Genomic DNA, 18,848 nt, shown 5'->3' with positions numbered 1-18,848 from the left:
TTAAAATCAATGGGAAACCACCTACGATCAAGACCGAAGACCAACCACTACCTATCAAAAACACGAAAGAACATCTAAACTCAACTATCGCAATTTATCTTCATATGTAAAGATTCATCGAGGCAGATCCCTGACCCATTGCTCTCATACGTCAACGCTTGCGGCTGCCTCGTACTTTCCGCAACAATTCCCAGAATTCCAACTACTTGATGACGCGTCACTCTAAATTCGCCAATCGTCGTTCCTTGTCGGATTGAGGCATCATACAAAGGGGAAACGGCCAAATGGGATGGCCTAGATGATTAGGAACGTCGACGCCGAGGAGACAGGGTTGGCGTATCACCAATTCAAGAGACTTGGAGTTTGGAGGAAAATAAGATCCGGTACTGGGTCCCATGGATTCAGTTCAAGATGTAGTTCGAGGAGAAACAAGGCCGACAAACCATCAGTTCTACGTTCCAAATCTCCAGTCATTTAAGGTGCAGAATGACTGCATCTACAGAACCAGGAGACTCGGCCCGCAGACTCTTGTACATAAAAGCACTAGTCTTGCCAAAACCTTTGCGAGATGGTCGGCATCTTTTATTCGCCTGGCAATGACAGAGGTACACTCCGTGGAGTAAAGTGCGAATGGACGAGGTAGCTGTACACCGCACGGTATAGATATTCGTGGGAAGCATATTGAGCTTGGAAGTAACAGGCGGGGTACAAGGACTGCCAGCGAAATGAACTTGGCGGCATGCTCCTGGAACCCGCGGAGGAGCTCAGTGCAAACGGTTGTTCAATTAGCAATCACACTGTCCTGATTCTCAAGTGTCGTTTGAAAGGAAACTGTACCGGGCTCTTTGGTTTAAAGCTTTCTTTTTAGGTATACGGTTTTGCCAAGTTTGTCATTTCCACAAACAGCATGCGGTCATGATATGATGATGTAAACAGATCAAAACGCGGGAGGAGGCGGTGTGAGAGTACGTACCACCCCTTTTGCTCTCACCCATCGAGTACCGCTTCAAAGCAGCTTGCGCTTGAAAGGCCAAACAGCAGCTGTAGTTTTATACCCTCCCATGAACCCTTCATATGACCAAAAACTATCAATGTTAGTTTGCCTCTCTAACTTTCCGAAAGTGAATTGTCTTGGAACCATGAAGGGGTATAAAGCCTATGTGGAACATGGATATGATCACTCAACAATGTATTATAGTAGCCAAACCAACCAGACCAAGATGGCCGAGTTGTGGCATACAGATGTGTCTTTTGAGTCATTGACTCCTTTGAACTGTTAATGCTAACTCTTACAGGTATATTGTAATATGATATGCGGTGTTCTTCAGCCATGTCCTAGATTGTCGTTACTTCTAATTGTCGGTCGAAACACACGATGAATGTCTTTAAAAACAAGGCTCCTTGCCTATGTGAATACCAACCAATTTGAAAATAACCCTGCGTGTATGTGAGGGAATGATCGGGTCGATGAAGACTTTTTGGTCCGCTGTAAAACCCATCCTCTGACTATTGATAATGGCAATGGTTTTAGCTCGCGGTCAGTCTTTATAGGCTAGTAGCTCCGTCCTTAGTCTAGTTCAGGAACCTAGCTTTCCCTATTGCTGTCTGTATCTCCAGGCCCTCTATTCATAACCTTGGCTCCGTGCTTCACATATGTTTTCCTATTCAAAGGATTCTATATGTCCCGGCCCGCGTTTCACCTGTTCAAGAGCCTACCAGTGCATGGAGACCTATTTTCTGTTCAGGGATCCTTTCAAATCAGCTCGGGCTCGGTGGTTGTGATTAGAACCTGCCGTTACTGGAGGCTATTGACGCCTGCTGACGCCTGTTGGAATACGTCGTGGTGATATATGACGTGGGAGGTTGCGGCTGGATGTCGTGTCAGATGTGAGTGGGTTGATTGAAGGCAGATGCCATGACATCTGGAAACGATGTTCGAGTGAGGGACGCGCCGTTCAAATGTAGAGGGGAAATTTGTATTGTATTGTATAGCATAGCATAGCAATATTGTTGCAATAGCAGGGCTTATGGTTGAGTAGACTTGTACATAAGCATGCAACTGAACAGCAAACAAAAAACTGGGAACCCTAGGTGTGTAATAAAGGGTAGACTATGGGGCTCAAGAAAGAAAACAAGGATGTTTAGAGCAAACAAAAAGGAAATGAGGTACTCCATTACCTCCAGCTCTGCCCTAACTCCTGAGAACTGTCTGGTGTGTCGTAAGTATAAAGTGCAACCTCGAGGGCACAAGCAGAAAACAATGACTAGAGTATTGTAGCGTTGACATCTCCATGATCTGAGCGACTCAGCCTCATGGAATAACAATAGTATCAAAAGCTGGTACAATCCTTACTTATAATCTCGAAAATAAGAAAAGATCAAATATTTTGACATGCATTTTAAACCGCAAAGTGCACAACCTAGCCCAAGTTTTCATTATTCATCACCTATAGCTTCGAGCCCACCAAACTCCCCCCATCCAGCGCAATCGTAGCACCATTAACATATGAACCTGCTCTGCTTGCCAAAAACAAGCACGCCCCCGCGACATCCTGTGGGCTTCCAATCCTGCCAAGAGGAATGCCCGCAACAATGGTGTCTTTGAAGTTCTTCAGTGTAGCAGCCATCATCTTGCTCTCAAAGGGCCCACAAGCCAACGCATTGGAAGTGATATTCCTCTTCCCCAAATGATTTGCCAGAACCCTGCTCAGTTGATGTAGTCCCGCCTTGCTAGCACTGTAACTGAATGTCTCGAGGCTAGGGACACGGATCCCGTCTACCGAGCCAATGTTGATAATTCTTGCTGGGTCGCCATCTGTCGCTGCTGCTTCGAGAAGAGGTGTAACGCCTTGTGTGATTGTGAAGACACGGGTTAGATTTAGCGTCAGGACGCGACTCCATGCAGCGTCGGGGAATTCGTCATATGGGGCTCCCCAGTTCGAGCCAGAATTATTGACGAGTACGTGTAGCTTCGATTCCCTCTTCTTGAGTTCATCAACCATCCGTTTGCAGTCTTCGAGCTTGTAGAAGTCGGCGGGGATGGAGTGCGCGGTTCCTTTGCCTGGGAGGGGTAGATGTCAGCTTCTGTTTAAATAGAGTAAGAGGGGGTAAAAGGAATTAGTACCAAGTGCATTTAATTCTTTGCAAGCTTGCTCGCACGCTTTGGCGTCTCTAGATGAGATGTATACTTTCGCACCATTTGCAACGAATCCCTCAGATATCATGCGGCCTATACCCTTTGCCCCTCCGCTGACAAGAACCACTTTGTCCTAAACATCTTAGTACTATAGATGCAAAGTAGGATGGATGAGATTGGGTTTGCGCATTTACCTTGACGTTAAATAAGCTTGCTGAATCCATTGTGAAGAGTACCTTTTGTTTATGATTGTTGAGAATTAGAAGAGATTATGAAGTACTTGAAATACAAACATCAGTGTCGCATATCCGGGGTAGTCAAAAAGGCAAAAAGCCGAGGCACGATAAGGAGAGTGGGTCCTGTTTGCACCACCCAAATTCCCAGGCCAACTTAGTTAAGATGAAGCCTAAGAAGTAATCATGTTTTATACAATATTCTTCATTTTCTACAGACCACGCCCCTATGGACTTCTACGATGACAGATAAGTCAGGTCAACCAAAATATAGCTGCGGCCGACTCTTCTCCCATTTCGACAACACTGATCCTTCCCAGCATGGCCCAAAATGGGATGAGCTCTAAGAGGACTTTCACCCTTGGGACAATGGTTCCCCCAACACGGCATATATCGATGTACTGACTGAGCGCCGGGGTCTGTTTGAAGCTCCCCCCGAAGGAAGGAAGAGGAAGGCGCTAGTTCCGGACTGTGGAAGAGGTTATGATGTCCTATTATTAGCTGCGCATGGATATGATGCCTACGGGCTTGGGATCTCTGTAAAAGCCTTGGAAAATGCGAAGAGAGTAGAGGGATAGAAGGATGGGGAAGGTACCTATGAGACGAAGGAAGGTGTTGAGAGAGGAAAAGTCACATGGTTGGCGGAAGACTTCTTCAAAGGAGACTTTCAGAAGGATGTTGAGGAACGTTTGATCTGATATATGACTATACCGTTCGTTTCCCTGGAATTTATTGGTAATCTCTCACAGTTTTATAGTTCCTATCAGCATTGCCTCCATCAATGCGACCAGCTTGGTCCAAACGCATGACGGAATCGTTGGCCCTGCAGGAAGACTTGTTTGTCTGGAGTGGCTAACAGACAAGCCAGCGAGTGAGGGTGGTCCGCCTTGGTTTCTCCCACCAAAAGTATACAAGTGTCACTTGCAGCATCCTGGAGAAGAGCTTCCATATGACAAAGACGGCGACCTCAAGGAGGCGGATATTACAGAGCAAAGTAATTCGACCGGCCTGGAATCGGTTGCCCATTTTCAGCCAAAGAGGACATTTCAGCGGAAGGGTATGATGCCGAGGGAAATGTTACTGACTGAATAGGCGCCTGGAAAAAATAGTAGCCGAAATCATGTCCAAAGTCCTAATATATTCCTCAGGGTGCTTTCCGTAGTGAGTTGTAATGTTCGCCCAAGCCAAAACCATGGCGATAGTAGGCCAGCCAGATCTTTTCTGGGTCCTTCGAGCCCTCCAGCCGGGGTTCTATATTTTGGGCCCCTCCATTTTGTAAAACGCATATTTCCACGTTGTATGTCTTGGCCAGAGCGTGAAGTTCTAGGTGCCCGCCCCATTCTGCTGTATCCCTAATCTTCTCCACGTATTTGTCCAGAGGCTCGTCCAACCAAGCCACAAAATCGTCAGGATGACCCTCGATATATTTCGCAGCTGCCTTTCTCACGGCCTTATATCGTTGGTCCTCTTTCAGCTCTGCGTCTAAACCCGCCCCGAGAGGAATTCCCATTTGTGAGAGTTGGTCCGCGACTGCTGAAAACAAACAATGACCATCAGGTCGAATGACCTTTTCCGCTAGCCCCTGTATCTTGAACTGCTTCAGCATTATATCTCGCTCTATAGCCTTGGGGTCTGGCTGGTTCGCAGCCTCTTTCTTGGCCTCCTCTACGACCGCGTCTTGTTCTGCCGCTCGTCGTGCAAGTCGTTCCTTTTGCCGATTGCGCTTTCGAGGCTGGCCATTCTCGGAGGTGGTAGGCTCGGAAATTGTGGTAGTCTCGAGACTTTGAATAATGCCCTTGACATCGCCCTTTACATCGGTGGGCTCGTCGTCGATTTGGACTTCGTTGTCTTCAGGTACAGGGTCACCACCAAGCGCAAGGATCTCCTGCTCTTGCCTTTCCTTCAATTGTCGTTCCAATCCCTCACACTCGGTATTGACCCCTTTTCTATTCTTCTTGGTTGCGCCTTTCTTCTTTTGTGTTAGGCGCGATTGAAGGTCCTTTTGCTCCTTGCGATGGCGGCTCTGCATCGCTTCGAAGGATTCCATCTTGAGACTTCTTGGAGGGGTAGATGGAGGGGTTGGGTTGTGTTGTGTTGTCTCATTTACTTTTTCTCTCTCCATGCCAAGCCCAGCCAGGTTTAGGTAAGTTTGCTCTCCCTACAAAGCAGATGGTTCGGTACGCCCTGTGCGCAGAGTGAAAGACAAAGAGCGTGCCGTGCCGAGTAACCGACTAAATGAGTACTACTACTACACGTTGACGTTATTCCCGCCGCCACGCATTCTGACTCTGACTCTGACCGACTCTGACCGACCCTGACAAGTGACAAGGCCGAACGAACATGGCAAAGATGGGAGGAAGTTCTCCATTCGCCAACAATCATCCTGTATGCAGACGGAGACGCACTATCTCCCGGACCCTGGGCGGTTATTCCCTTGCGCTTGCCTTGCTCAACGGTTTCTGCATCTTTGCACCTCTATATATTACTTGTTTGAACATACTCCTCAACTTCAACTTACAATCCTTTTTCTCTTGGTATTCCACCCCTCACCTGCCTACTCAGAATTGTCATCTCTTCTCATTATTATTCTCAGACCCGCACCATAGAACTATATATCCTTCTTCTGGAAACCCCTCTTACCCCACCTTCCTGATACCGCCCACAAACTCTTTCCTATAAGTGTCATTTAAAATGAGACTCGATCCAGAGACAGACGACATTGAAAGCAGTCGACCAATTCCCCAAGACTTTGACGGCCCCGTTGAACACCCAGGTGTATCTACCTTACGAGATGATGAATACAAGAAAGAAAAGACCTCAGATGAGACATCTATTCATTCTCAATCTACAAATGTCGTAGAGCCCGCTCCAGATGGGTCAGAAGTTCTGTCTCGTGCACTGTCGATAGTTCCTCGGTCTAGAAGGCGGGGATTGCTAGGGCGATTTGCATGTATAATACCCGAGGTTGAGAGGCCTTATGAATATAAGAATAGTACGAAATGGTTCATCACCTTCATTATTGCTCTTGCAGCTGCTGCAGCTCCAATGGGGAGTGCCATATTCCTTCGTATGTGGACCCTTTTCAGATATCAGAACGGTCAAGTGGGTGCTGACGATTTTGATAGCTGCACTTCCGCAGTTGGCAACGGACTTGAATACGACGCCAACCATCACAAATCTCTCAGTAGCTATGTATATGCTAGCCATGTCAATATTTCCCCTTTGGTGGTCTTCCTTCTCCGAGACACTAGGTCGCAGGACTATATACCTGGTTTCATTTGCGCTATTCACCCTGTGGAATATCATCTCCGCTATCTCTACATCCATCGGCATGCTTATTATCATGCGAGTTCTCGGAGGAGGGGCAGCAGCCTCAGTACAAGCAGTAGGAGCTGGCACGATTGCGGATATCTGGGAAGTCAGAGAACGAGGTAGAGCCATGGTATTTATTACTGAAATATATAAAGTGCTCGCTAACCGTGAAAGGGTATTTTTTATTTAGGACCCTTATTGGGACCATTGCTTGCACCAATCATCGGCGGTGCCCTGGCGCAGGCCGTAAGGATAACTGGCTCTTTGATTTTACCCTACCCCCTTCTATCATGTTTCGTCTAATGTACTCCAACTACTCCTTACATATTACCTTAAAAGGGAACTTGCTCTTCTCCTGTTCTTAAAACACTCTCGAAGAAGAAATCACTAACTCTCCCGTGATCTAGTGGGGCTGGCGTTCGACCCAATGGTTCCAAGTAATCTATGGGGGTTTATTATTCATTACATTAACGTTCTGTCTCCCTGAGACCCTTGATGTGCGACGTCTTCCTCTGAAAGCCCTTGCCGCCACTCCACCCACCGATGAAAAATCCAGAGGAACGTTGACTCGAACCTCGACACAACAATCGATCCACCTGAAGACCAAGAGAGTGGCCAAAATTTTCAAGCGCTGTATCATCGACCCCATCAGCGTCTTGGCATATCTGCGTTTCCCCGCCGTTTTGATTACCGTCTACCTTGCATCCATAGCTTTTGGCTCATTATACGTCCTTAATATATCCATACAGCAGACCTTCTCTGAGCCTCCTTACGGCTTCTCCGTCATTATCCTTGGCCTTCTTTACATACCCAACTCTCTTGGCTACCTCCTCGCGTCTGTGTTGGGCGGAAGATGGACGGACCATATCATGCACCGAGAGGCTAAAGCGGCTGGTAGGTTCGATGAGGCCGGAAAACTTATCTTTATTCCCGAAGATCGTATGGGAGAAAATGTTTGGCTTGCTGCCGTCATATTCCCAGGGGCGCTTTTATGGTATGGCTGGACGGCGGATAAGGGCATTATAGTAACTAACCATTTGCTTTGCTTCTACTCCTTGACTTTGCGGTGGATTCCAGAAGACTGTTTCATCTTTTCGGCTTTTGTTCTGTCCAGGAAACCCAAGTACTAATTCGTTGCAGTGGATTGTACCAATGATTGCGAATTTCTTTTTTGGCATAGGCAGCATGATTATTTTTGGGACCGTCACGACCATGTTGACGGAGCTCATGCCTCGTAAATCCAGCAGTGGTGTTGCAGTGAATAACTGTGTCAGAAATATATTCTCTTGCGTAGGAGGAATCGTCGCAAGCCCTATTATCAATGCAATTGGAGATGGGTGGGTGTTCACTATCTTGGCGATTGTCTGCTGGATAAGTTCCTTTGCGGTGGTGTGGGCGATGAGACGTTTCGGACCGCAGTGGCGAGTCTCAATGGAAGCTCGTCTCAGATGAAGTTGGGGATGTCACTTGGAATATCGAACTGAGTAGCTGGTTCCTGGAAGGACGACCCTTGAGACATCATAGTAGATGATGTACTCCGCCACCCTCCTTTCTCGGTGTCACCGAATTCGATAGGGGAGGCGATGGTGGGGAATCTCGAGTCCGGATTGGTGGTCCACGCCATACTGTCGATTTCAACATTAAAATTCGACGCCAACATCCTCGCCTCTGTAGCGATCTCCGTTGCTGAGCCTTCATGGAACTCGAGCTTTTGCTTCAAAATCTTAGCGTTATCTTTAGACCATTCTAGCGAACGATCACTGTTCGGGGTGGACCCCACGAGCGCTTTCCAAGCTTCACCAACTTTAAAATCGGGAGAAAATTGCTTCAGCAATCCTTTCACAACCAGAGAAGGTGACCATTGCCAAACACTAATGTTTTGCTTTTCATAGTGCTCAGCAATATGGTTGATCCGGCCTATTCTTCTCGTCAGCGGCAAGACACAGAACTGGAAGCAAGAGACAGGCATCAAAGAGCCCGCAAGGTAGCCAACACAGTGAAAAGAGAGGTGATGAATAGAAGAATCAAGATGTCCGAGTACATACCATCCCACGTGAACGAGCAAGCTCCACAGAAACCACATCCCCAGGCCCTTTTCTTTTTCGTCGGGTCCCTATGCCACGATTCCCATCCTCTCGAGTCTTTTGACAACGCATGCACCTGTTGTAAATGTTGCCTCAATTTGTCCTTCCTTAGCCACGTCCGACTGTCATGTGGTTTATTGGTACATTCATGGAACCTATGCTTCTTTTTGAGGTGTTGGGCCATGTCAATGCGACTCGTCTTGAAGCATTCGCAGAAAACACAAGTCCATCCCGTTGCTGACTGAACGGCTAGAAGCGCAGAGTCAGCATTGCCTGGTGCAGTAGGGTTTAGGAACCGGAGCAATGTCCCAGAGGAGTTAAGATAATATTTCAGAAGCAGTCAACTTTTGAAAATACTCCAGTCAAGAGATATTCTAAGTAGGAAGAATTTCTTCCAAGAGGGTTACTTACCTGGATCCCCTAGCATACAAGTCCAGAATCTTTGTGGGTCGTGAGAGTGTTCGTGGCGTTCGAAATCCGATTTCCGAGAAATTTGGGTTTGGCATACTGTGCAGTGGTAGATCCCTTGACCTTTTGAGGGTTTTGGAGGAACCGGCGGTCCATTTTTCTCGTTGCCACGATCCTTCGGGTAGGTTATCATATGCTCATGGAACGGCGATGCTTCTTCTAGTATTGTTTGGCTCATTGAAAAACCCGAGCTCGACAAAGCCTTTCCTTTCGATAATCTGATAGGATTAACAGTTTGAGCTACATGCGTCTCGAAATCCTCAATTGTAGAGTCGTCTAAGCAAGGGTCGTAGACAGAGGCTAGTGTTGATGCCGTGTCCCAAGTTCGTAAAGATGAGCCGAAAGAAGACCTGTCGATGCTGCCGTGACTCTGATGCGGCGAAAGCAAGGGACATGACTCAAGGGATGACGCGGAAGATCTGAAGACACCCTTCTGATAGCAATCAATCGGAGACCACGCGTTTGATTGTACGCTGCCTCCAACAGGAATCGTGAATAGTATGTTATCCTCAATGGTGACGCCTCCACCGTTAGGAGACCAAGCTTGCGTCGCAATGGCGGATGATTTGAAATTGACATTCATATCAATACCATACGGAAAATGACCGGAATATAATTGGGCGCCTTGGGTACTTTGATCAGGAGCATCAAGCTCCATGAATTCAAGCTGGGCAGAAGGAGCATTTGGAGGATATGATTGACCTATTTGATGTGAATTCTCCTCATTATCTGCGTCGCATTATTAACAAGGCTTTGCGTAGCTTGGGGAGTCCTTACTCTCAGACGTTTGTAGATTCTCCCACCACTGGTCAATTTGCTCACCACTCAATCCTTGAGTAAGACCGAGAAAAGCCTTCACCTTCTTCCCAGGACGGCGCCGTCCATTCGTGGAGGCCCAACAGCGCAGCACCCGTTCCTGGTCCTCATTTACATTCTCCATTGACGCGAACCGTGCTCCGTATGGCTCCGGAGGCTTTGGCAATAAATTCTGGTGCAAACAATGGTTCAAAGAACCAACCGAGTGACGAAGAAATTCGAAAGAAGCAAACCGCTGTGTAAACGAGTGTGGGGAGACAATCATCAGAATCACTGTGATATCACTGATTCTATACACCACGCTTATGTAGTGTAACTACCGCAATGGGTTTATCTCTGTCGGGGCAAATCGAGAGGGCGTGGATGGTGGTTTCAGGCATTTCGCCCTCTTATTCACGGACCCGTATAATGTGCAGGCTAGAAAAACCATCCAATGCTTGTTTGTACTGTAGGGTTAAAGGGAACAATAGAGTCGTCCCGCCCGCATGTTTCGTTTCGGCTCTCGGAGGGGTGTCTTGACTTGAAACGTAGATTGTTCCACAACTGCTCAGAGGCAACTGATGAGCCTCATGAACACTCAATTGCCTGATTTGATTCGTCCTTTTTCGAAACAAGACGGGCATGACGTTTAGTTTTCCGAAAGCCCAACCGGGCGATAATAAACTATGACTTCTTACCCTTCTGTAGATCTTCCGATATCCACGTATACTAACAAGCTTTGAGGTAACGAAGTACTGTTTTTATTTGTCGCCAGCACACTTATCTTCGCGACAAATCATTTGGCAGGTTCAAAGATAGACGACGATCTTGAAAGGTATGTCTGGAAGGTGGCATCTGCATTGGGTGGAAAGTCTAGAATACAGGTCTGAAGATAGCTTACGCTCCTGGGTTGGAGGTTGCGGCATTGAAGCGCCACTCTCGCGCCCTTTGCTTTGAAAAGGGGTTCCTGACTGCACTCGCTGTGCCAGATAAACCGCAGGACAGGGAAGGCAGAAAACATACGTATCTATCTACATCTAGTAGTAATTCTAAGAATAGTAAGAAGAAAGTGAAAGATGAAAGAAAGAATGCTGGGATGAGGGGATGGATGATGGGTGGAATGCCGAGGTTACTCGCTAAACGCGGTAGGCCCTACAAGTAGGGACTTTTAGCTAAGAAACCTCCACACTCGGCCAATTCCACATTTAATTAGTTTTGGAAAGGTCAGATAACTACCAGAATAGACAAATTCCCTCCAACAAATCACAACAAGGACAGATGGCCGAGTTGGTTATGGCGCCAGGTTAAGGTTACTACTTAACATTGTTTCCTGGTCACTTTATGTGGCGAGGGTTCGAATCCCTCTCTGTTCATTTTTTTTTGCCTTTTTTTTTTACCTTTCTTGCCTACTCTTCATTTTCTTTTGCCGTGTGTCGGGAGAAACACCACTATAACATCTCTACGCCAATTAGATCCTTCCATTTCGTATCCTTTTCTTATACCATATCTGTTCTTAGGCGCAACTTTTTTTACTTCTTTGTTTTTGGGGGGGGGGGGGGGAGATTCCAGACATTTTACTTGGGAGAAAGTTCCCGTACTGTAGGCTAAGGCAATCGTAATCTGTTTTTATTCAAGGAAAACTCCATAATAAGGAAAGTCTGTGGCAGCTCCCCACTTCAATTGAGGTAGAAAGGCTAGTCCTCATCTGGTTGAGTCGTCGCTCAAATTTTGCTCTGATGGTTGCTGATATTTTTAAAGCTGCAATTCGTATTCAGTCCTAGTCACCAGGAAGAGCCTGTCAGCTTGCAACTACCGGTAATTCTGGAGGGAAACCTTCTCTCCGAATAATCAAACTGAGTAGTTACCCTGCTCCAGAAATGGGACCGCGTACATCGCATCTTTTTGCCTTATACGCGAAACAGATTATGTCGGCAGAAGGTCATATATTGTCTTACGTTGCACAAGAGTCGTACGCAAGAAAAGACGAACGCGCCGAAAATATTCAGCTCACATAGTATCGATGAAAGAAAGAAGAAGGTCAAACTTCAACTTCAAGACGACCCTCAAGCTAACCTGAAGATAATCGAAGCTTCGAATTTGAGAAACTTCTTCCTCTAGATTATACATATATGTGCTATTTCAAAGTTTTGCTCTAGCCTCTGTTGCCTTATGCAAATCACCCCCTTTCTCTTCAAAATATTGGGTAATCTTTTCCCTCGCTACCTCAACCACACTCGCGTCTTCTACCGTGGCAGGGACTTGAACCTCCTTATCGAACTCGCCATGCACGGCATTCTCAACCAACTCCCTCAAGACTCTTCGCAAGGTTTTCCCCGAGCGCGTCTTGGGAATCATACTCTTGCCTTGAATCATGCCTCCAAGGGAAGCTATTGCACCAATCTGGGTACGGACAAGTTTTTGGACTTCGCCAAAGACCTGGTCAGAGGGAATTGCAGAGGAAGGATGATCGGCGGTAGACAGAGTCACAAATGCAAAGGGGAGGTGACCTTTCAAAGCGTCTGGAATGCCAACAACGCAGCATTCGGCGATGGTCGGGTGAGATGAAATAGCTTGTTCAATGGAGCCTATATTTGTCAGCGCAATAGTCATACGTCAATCCACGTACTCACCGGTGCTGAATCTGTGAGCGGCGACGTTGATAATGTCGTCTGACCGAGACATAACGTGAATGTATCCGTCTTTATCAATCTGCCCAAACGCATTAGCATACTAAAAACCCAAGTGCAGGGAGAGGGCTAAGAAGCCTAGGGGTTGTCTCGGGAGCCGTCATATGCGCTCTTAAGATAGCTCCTGGCTCCTAGCTCCTCACCTATTGAGGAAAACATATTTTCGTATGAGAATAAGCCTACCATTCCTGCATCTCCAGTATCAATCCACCGTCCTTCAAATCGTTTTAAATACCCCTTGTAAAATCTCTCTTCGTCTTCCCAAAGTGTGCGGAAGCCTGTAGGCGCCAACGGTATTCCCAGAACGATATTGCCCATATTACCCCTTCGAACTTCCTCTCCAGTATCGTCTACTACCCTGACATCGAAACCTGGCATGGCTTTCCCCGCACTTCCTGGTTTAATAGCTAAGGGTTGCACACTTCTGTCCTTGGTCTTCCGATCTTTCCCGGCGTGAGGTACCAACGCAATTCCAGAGATTGGCGACCCGGACTCTGAACTCCACCAGTTGTCGATTACACTCGCTCCGGGTGAGCCATACTTTTTGAGCAGTTCTTGATACATTGTTACAATACTTGGTTCGGATCTCTCGCCAGCCAAGAAAAGCGCCTGGAGATGCTTAAGGCCACCTCGTTCACCGATTGCCTTGAACATCTTATTTTCGGGGTCATCGCGTCGAATTGCTCGCAGAGCCGTCGGTGCCGTGGATAATGTATTGACTTTGTATTCTTCAACAATCCGCCAGAACGCCCCAGCATTTGGAGTACCCACTGGTTTACCTTCGAAAAGCACTGTCGCAGCCCCAGTGAGTAGAGGTGCGTAAAGAATATAAGAGTGCCCAACTACCCATCCGATGTCTGATGCGCAGAACATGACATCTCCAGGTCCATGGATGCCAAAAAGGTAGCTGATTGATAAATGAAGACCTACAGCATGGCCGCCTGCTTCTCGAACGACCCCTTTTGGTAGCCCTGTTGTTCCCGAAGTGTAAATAATATAAACACCATCGCTGGATTTGATAGGGACACAATCAGCTTTCAACCCACGTGATTGTGCATCTTTATCCAGACTTTGCCAAGCTCTTCCCCCATGTAGCTCGTCAATGTTGTCCCATGTAAGTTGCTCTCGCTGCCAGATGATTGTTCTCTTTGGTTTGTGAGATGAAAGGTTGATAGCTTCAGTGATGAATGGTTTGTATGACATGGGAGGTTTGACCCCGTCAATTCCACATGAGGCGGTGAGTATGGCGACGGGTTTTGAAGCATCGATACGTTGAGCTAATGACGCGGGCGCGAAGCCTCCGAAGACTACAGCATGAATGGCTCCTAATCGAGAAATGGCAAGGACTCCAATGAGAGCCGTGGGTATCATAGGCATATATATCAGAACCACGTCGCCTTTCTTTACACCCTGCTCCCTCAAAACACCAGCGAAGGTCTCGACTTCAGAAAGCAATTGGTTGTACGTATACTTCCGTTTCGTCTTCGTGACCGGGCTATCCCAGATAATTGCGGTCTGGTCTCCGTTTCCTGCATGAACATGTCTATCTACACAGTTATAGCAGGTTGAAATTTCGCCACCCGGAAACCACTTCAACACATTAGTACCTTGTTTCCTATAGAAAGCAAGAGCCGAGAAGATGAAACGCTCTTCGGGAGCCCCAACACAGCAAATTTAGAGAAGAGAAACAAAGAAAGTAGTTACTTACTTCCCAGTGATCGTGGTTGACGCCAGACTTCAAGGGTTTCTTGAATTTCGAAAGGGTGGAGGTGGGCTTTTTGTGCCAGTGGAGATGGGACGCTTGTTCAGCCCAAAATGTCCCGGGATCGGTGAGGGAATGATGTTGGACTTCGTCTTGAGGATGGGAAGGCATATTGGATTGATCTGAGTTGTCGTTAGAGTCGTCTGCCTGATTATGGAGTGTGCGTACTCTGAGAATGTGGAGGCATAAGTTTGGTATTGAATTGCAGCCTGTGAGAGCCACCCGCGGCTTTTGAATCCCAACTTAAATTTGAATGCAGTTCACTGGAACATCAAGACCGAATCGATATCAATTCAATAGAAGTGAGAAGAGAAAGGGAATGACACGAGCTTAAGAATCGCTCATGACTTTTACCCCGGGTATATATACATATATATCGTATTTCGGACCTGAGGAACGCGATGGAGTATTAGGTTTCTTGAACCGAGTATAACTCGGTAGGGGTAAGAGGAGCCGTATTACCTATCTCTTCAAGTCCGATATAGGAGAGAGAGAAGAGATGGGATTGGGGTAGGGGAAAGAGTGATGTTGTGTTGCTTCCAAAATTGAGAACCCCGCATTACGCTACTGTACTAGGTACTGTACTGTAAGCTCGGTAACTTTACATACACCGCTTGTCCGGCCCGACCAACACCCCTACCTACCTATGCATGTATATACATATACCTAGGTACATAGACGTACTCTTATGCGTGAGATTTATTCAACAACATATACAAGATGGCTTTTCTAGCACAAGTCCCGATCCGTTACTTTCGCCTCTTTGTTGGTAGCTTTACTTTGCTTTGGAGGGCAAAGTTAATTCTTGATCGCAAAGAGTATCGAAGCGCCCCTTGTCTAGACGGTCCAAGTTTGAGAAAGATTTCTAATCAAATAGGATGCCGAAGTAGTACTACAGACCACCTCACCGAATGTGATACTGTCAGATCTCGTCCCGCCACAAAGGGCAAGCACAACCCCTTATGCCGCTTGGCAGAAAACCACAGAAACGTAGAGAATATGGCAGATACCTGTTGCTCGGCTCAATTGAAGTTGAATTTATAAGCCACATCGACGCCCAAAACCAGACTCCTGATTATATATGCCAATTACGCACTCGACTCCCATGGCAATGAGAAAGTCCCAACCCACTCCTCAACCTCACTCCTAAGCTGGATGATCTCCCGCTCGCTTTCACCCTCCCCAAGATATTCCAAGAACGCTTTTACGCTTCCAGGATTCTTTCTTCCCTTGGCTTCTGCTGCTTCCTTGGCAGATTTGTCCAATCGTTGAGTAATAGTAACCGCCCTGTTCACAACATCTGCTACCCTCACAAAATCATCGGCGAGGAAGCCACGAGTAGTCATGGCTGGAGTACCCATCCGCAATCCGCCGGGTTTCAAGGCAGATTTATCGCCTGGAACAGTGTTCTTGTTGCTTGCAACACCTACCAACTCCAATACTCGCTCCACTCGAGCTCCGTCAACCCCTTGAGGCTTAAGATCAACGAGTACAAGATGGTTATCCGTTCCACCAGACACTATGGTATACCCAAGACCACCCTTGTCTTTTGAATCACCAAGACGCTTTGCAAAAGCTTTGGCATTGGTAAGGACTGCCTCCTGGTATGACCTAAATTCGGGGCTCTGTGCTTGCTTCAAAGCAACGGCCAATGCAGTTATGGTGTGGTTATGCGGACCACCTTGATGTCCCGGGAAGACAGAGGAATTGATAGGTTCCTCAAGATTCCACATCTCGTTCTCCTTAGTCTTTGGGTTAACTCTTCTTACTCCCTTCCTGAAGAAGATCATAGCACCTCGTGGACCACGCAACGACTTGTGGGTAGTTGTGGTGACGACATCGGCGTATTCAAAAGGAGTTGGGATGACACTTGCTGCCACTAGGCCGGAAATATGTGCCATATCAGCCAATAAATAAGCTCCAACCTTATTGGCGATCTCTCGCATACGTTGGTAGTCGATTAATCTGCTGTAAGCAGATGTACCAGCCACAATCAACTTTGGTCTGTAGAGCATAGCAAGATCCTCTAACTTGGCGTAATCAATCAACCCTGTCTTCTCGTCCAGACGATATGGGAATGTCTCGAAATACTTTGATATGGCCGATATCTTCTTTGTAGGTGTTTGGTATCCGTGGGAGAGATGGCCCCCATGGGGTAGATCCAACCCCATTAGCCGATCATGTGTATTTAGGAGGGCGGAATATGCGTAGAGATTCGCAGGGGATCCGGACAGTGCTAAGGAAGTCAGTTGTTGGTTCCACAGACTGGGTATATAAACATACGCTGAACGTTCACACCCCATTCTGCTTCCTTCAGACCAAAAGTTTGCAAGGCTCTAGACTGGCATAGCCTCTCTGCTTCGTCAATGAATTCGTTACCGCCGTAATACCGTGCACCTGGGTAACCCTCCGAGTATTTATCTATCCGGACCAGTTAATCAAGCCCCGCACCTTCGATTGCGAGTCTTACTTTGCATGACACTTCCAAGAGCATCGAGAACAGCTTGGGATGTGAAGTTTTCGGAAGGGATCAAATTAATGAAATGCTTCTGGCGTCGTTTCTCCTGCAGAAACTATATCAGTATCACCCTGGGCTCTGGGGCAGGGAAAATGTACATTCTGCAGAATGTTGTAGACAGCAGCGTCCGCATGCTCCAAATCGGCGGATAGAAGCTGGGATCGTAAGTCAGCAAGCAAGGCACATGGAACAATGGCAGAAACAACTGGGTCGAACCTTTTGCTGGGACTCTGCAGTCATGGAGGAAGAGGAAGAGGAAGAGGCCGCTCGTCTCGTTCCTAATCTCGTTCTCGTACCACATACTGGAGCTCTGCACGCCACCGATGCATGAAAGACAGCAGTCCTTGAGGCTCCCTTGAAGAGAGACATGACTGGCGATGTACAGTATGTAAACCGCCCAGTTCAATTGCACCTATGGAAGAGTGAGGTGAGGTGAATTATCAGTACTGCATGGTAAAGTACCTAGGTACCTAGTGCGTGCTGTAGATACAATTTCAAGAGAGCGGTCAAATTCCCACCCCGCCACAGCTTTGTGCCCATCGCTAGCGCCACATCTACCTGCTACTCGTACCACTTTTATCAAATTTATCCCCCATCATCCATCTATGATAAGGTGATGTTATAGTACCGTATTCCTTGTAACTTTCAACTTGACATTGGCCGTGAAACAAATTCAAGAGACTCATTTCAGTGGTTGATTTTTTCAATTGCAGCATGATCTTGTCTGAACTTTTTAAGCAGAGCCAAGTCCGAGGGGACTATCGGTGATTTCGACATTTCCTTCAGCAGCCTTTTACGCATATCCATATCTTATCTCAGGTACCGGATACGAATCACACACAACATCACACTATCAAGTTTTATACACATTCTGCATTGAAGATCATGATACCATTGTCCGTGCAATAAATGCAAGAAAGACCAGTGAAAAGCAACCGGCTTGTAGTATCTCAGACCCTGCCAAACACTCCCAATGCAACCAAATAAAAGTACCCCTCTACTTCGTCTCGGTCTCCTCTTCGTCACCGAACTGGGCACGTTGCTTGGCAACAACTCTCTCCTGCTTTCTCTCACGGGCAGCCTTGGTCTTCGCACGCTTGGCATCCATCTCCTCCTTCAGGACTCTCTCGCGAGCCTTCTCGGCCTTGGCTCTGTGGATCTACATCTGGTCAGCTCGTGAAACCCCATAGCCTAGCAATCAACATACGTGCTCAACCAACGCTCTCTTGTGCTTGAAGGTGTTACCCTTGCTGAGGTGGTAGAGTTCGTGGTACAGGTGCTTGTCGATCTTGCCACTGGCACGGTACTTGACGAGGAGGCGACGGAGGACACGAAGACGACGCATCCAGACGACTTGGCTGCAGAAATATATCAGAATGTGCCCCTAGAATCCCATCCCAGCACCCAGAGCATACCTTGGCATACGAGCGTCCGCAGTACCCTTCCTCTTACCGAAACCACGGTGTCTACCAATTCGGCGCGCAGCAGTAAGGTCCCTGGCGCGAGATCGAGAGTGCATGGTGACGGGCTTGCGGATGATGAGGCCATCAGCCACGAGCTTTCGGATGGTTTGGCGGGAGTTGGCGTTGGAGATTTCGCTGGTCTCGTTGGGGTCAAGCCAGATCTTGCGCTGTCCGCAGCCTACGACGGAGGCCGCCAGGCGTTTTTGGGTGGTGAGATTGACCCTATTGCGAGAATCAAGAGTCAGCTGCTGTTAATGAAAAATGCATGACGCTGGCAGGCCTCCAAACCGCCCCAGCCTTGCCTTGGCTTGACTTGAGCATCCAGAACAAAAGCCATAACCATCGAGCGAAGGAAGGAAATAGTATCAATCAATGCAGGACACGCAAATA

General features: G+C 47.4%; 7 protein-coding genes and 1 non-coding gene across 8 annotated transcripts; 3 read left to right on the top strand and 5 right to left on the bottom strand.

Annotated features, from left to right (window-relative positions):
• Positions 1-2,447: 2,447 nt before the first annotated feature.
• On the bottom strand, positions 2,448-3,360 carry rhlG_4 (Rhamnolipids biosynthesis 3-oxoacyl-[acyl-carrier-protein] reductase; the record flags this gene model as incomplete). Its single annotated transcript, XM_031145958.1, has 3 exons — positions 2,448-3,061; positions 3,125-3,269; positions 3,331-3,360. 3 exons carry the CDS (start codon positions 3,358-3,360, stop codon positions 2,448-2,450), a joined length of 789 nt encoding a protein of 262 aa, XP_031008351.1.
• Positions 3,361-3,611: 251 nt separating this feature from the next.
• Positions 3,612-4,461, top strand: LHYA1_G000969 (uncharacterized protein; the record flags this gene model as incomplete). The annotated part of the gene is given in 5 exon segments (XM_031145957.1): positions 3,612-3,627; positions 3,644-3,741; positions 3,780-3,935; positions 3,948-4,056; positions 4,127-4,461. 5 exon segments carry the CDS (start codon positions 3,612-3,614, stop codon positions 4,459-4,461), a joined length of 714 nt encoding a protein of 237 aa, XP_031008336.1.
• A 52-nt stretch (positions 4,462-4,513) lies between these two features.
• On the bottom strand, positions 4,514-5,416 carry OTU2 (OTU domain-containing protein; the record flags this gene model as incomplete). The annotated part of the gene is made up of 1 exon (XM_031145956.1): positions 4,514-5,416. One exon carries the CDS (start codon positions 5,414-5,416, stop codon positions 4,514-4,516), a length of 903 nt encoding a protein of 300 aa, XP_031008337.1.
• Positions 5,417-6,060: 644 nt separating this feature from the next.
• On the top strand, positions 6,061-8,133 carry OpS2 (MFS transporter; the record flags this gene model as incomplete). The annotated part of the gene is made up of 4 exons (XM_031145955.1): positions 6,061-6,436; positions 6,495-6,811; positions 7,170-7,649; positions 7,906-8,133. The coding sequence occupies 4 exons, from the start codon at positions 6,061-6,063 to the stop codon at positions 8,131-8,133; spliced, it is 1,401 nt and encodes a 466-aa protein (XP_031008379.1).
• A 3,167-nt stretch (positions 8,134-11,300) lies between these two features.
• Positions 11,301-11,401, top strand: LHYA1_G000966. The gene has a single exon. It is a non-coding gene; the product is annotated as a tRNA-Leu (tRNA).
• Positions 11,402-12,167: 766 nt separating this feature from the next.
• On the bottom strand, positions 12,168-14,588 carry ACSS3 (Acyl-CoA synthetase short-chain family member 3, mitochondrial; the record flags this gene model as incomplete). Its single annotated transcript, XM_031145954.1, has 4 exons — positions 12,168-12,613; positions 12,659-12,737; positions 12,899-14,305; positions 14,424-14,588. The coding sequence occupies 4 exons, from the start codon at positions 14,586-14,588 to the stop codon at positions 12,168-12,170; spliced, it is 2,097 nt and encodes a 698-aa protein (XP_031008380.1).
• A 977-nt stretch (positions 14,589-15,565) lies between these two features.
• Positions 15,566-17,364, bottom strand: cbs-2 (putative serine hydroxymethyltransferase, mitochondrial; the record flags this gene model as incomplete). The annotated part of the gene is made up of 5 exons (XM_031145953.1): positions 15,566-16,713; positions 16,761-16,898; positions 16,948-17,041; positions 17,094-17,150; positions 17,212-17,364. The coding sequence occupies 5 exons, from the start codon at positions 17,362-17,364 to the stop codon at positions 15,566-15,568; spliced, it is 1,590 nt and encodes a 529-aa protein (XP_031008338.1).
• A 628-nt stretch (positions 17,365-17,992) lies between these two features.
• RPL19B (60S ribosomal protein) lies at positions 17,993-18,679 on the bottom strand (the record flags this gene model as incomplete). Its single annotated transcript, XM_031145952.1, has 3 exons — positions 17,993-18,154; positions 18,203-18,353; positions 18,411-18,679. Coding segments are annotated over 3 exons (582 nt in total), but the record flags the coding sequence as incomplete, so codon positions are not given.
• Positions 18,680-18,848: the final 169 nt, after the last annotated feature.

This window comes from Lachnellula hyalina, assembly GCF_007821495.1.
Source record: "Lachnellula hyalina strain CBS 185.66 chromosome Unknown contig00016, whole genome shotgun sequence".
Taxonomy (NCBI): domain Eukaryota; kingdom Fungi; phylum Ascomycota; class Leotiomycetes; order Helotiales; family Lachnaceae; genus Lachnellula; species Lachnellula hyalina.
The sequence above is the reverse complement of the archived record's forward strand: the minus strand, read 5'-3'. Positions and strand labels throughout refer to the sequence as shown.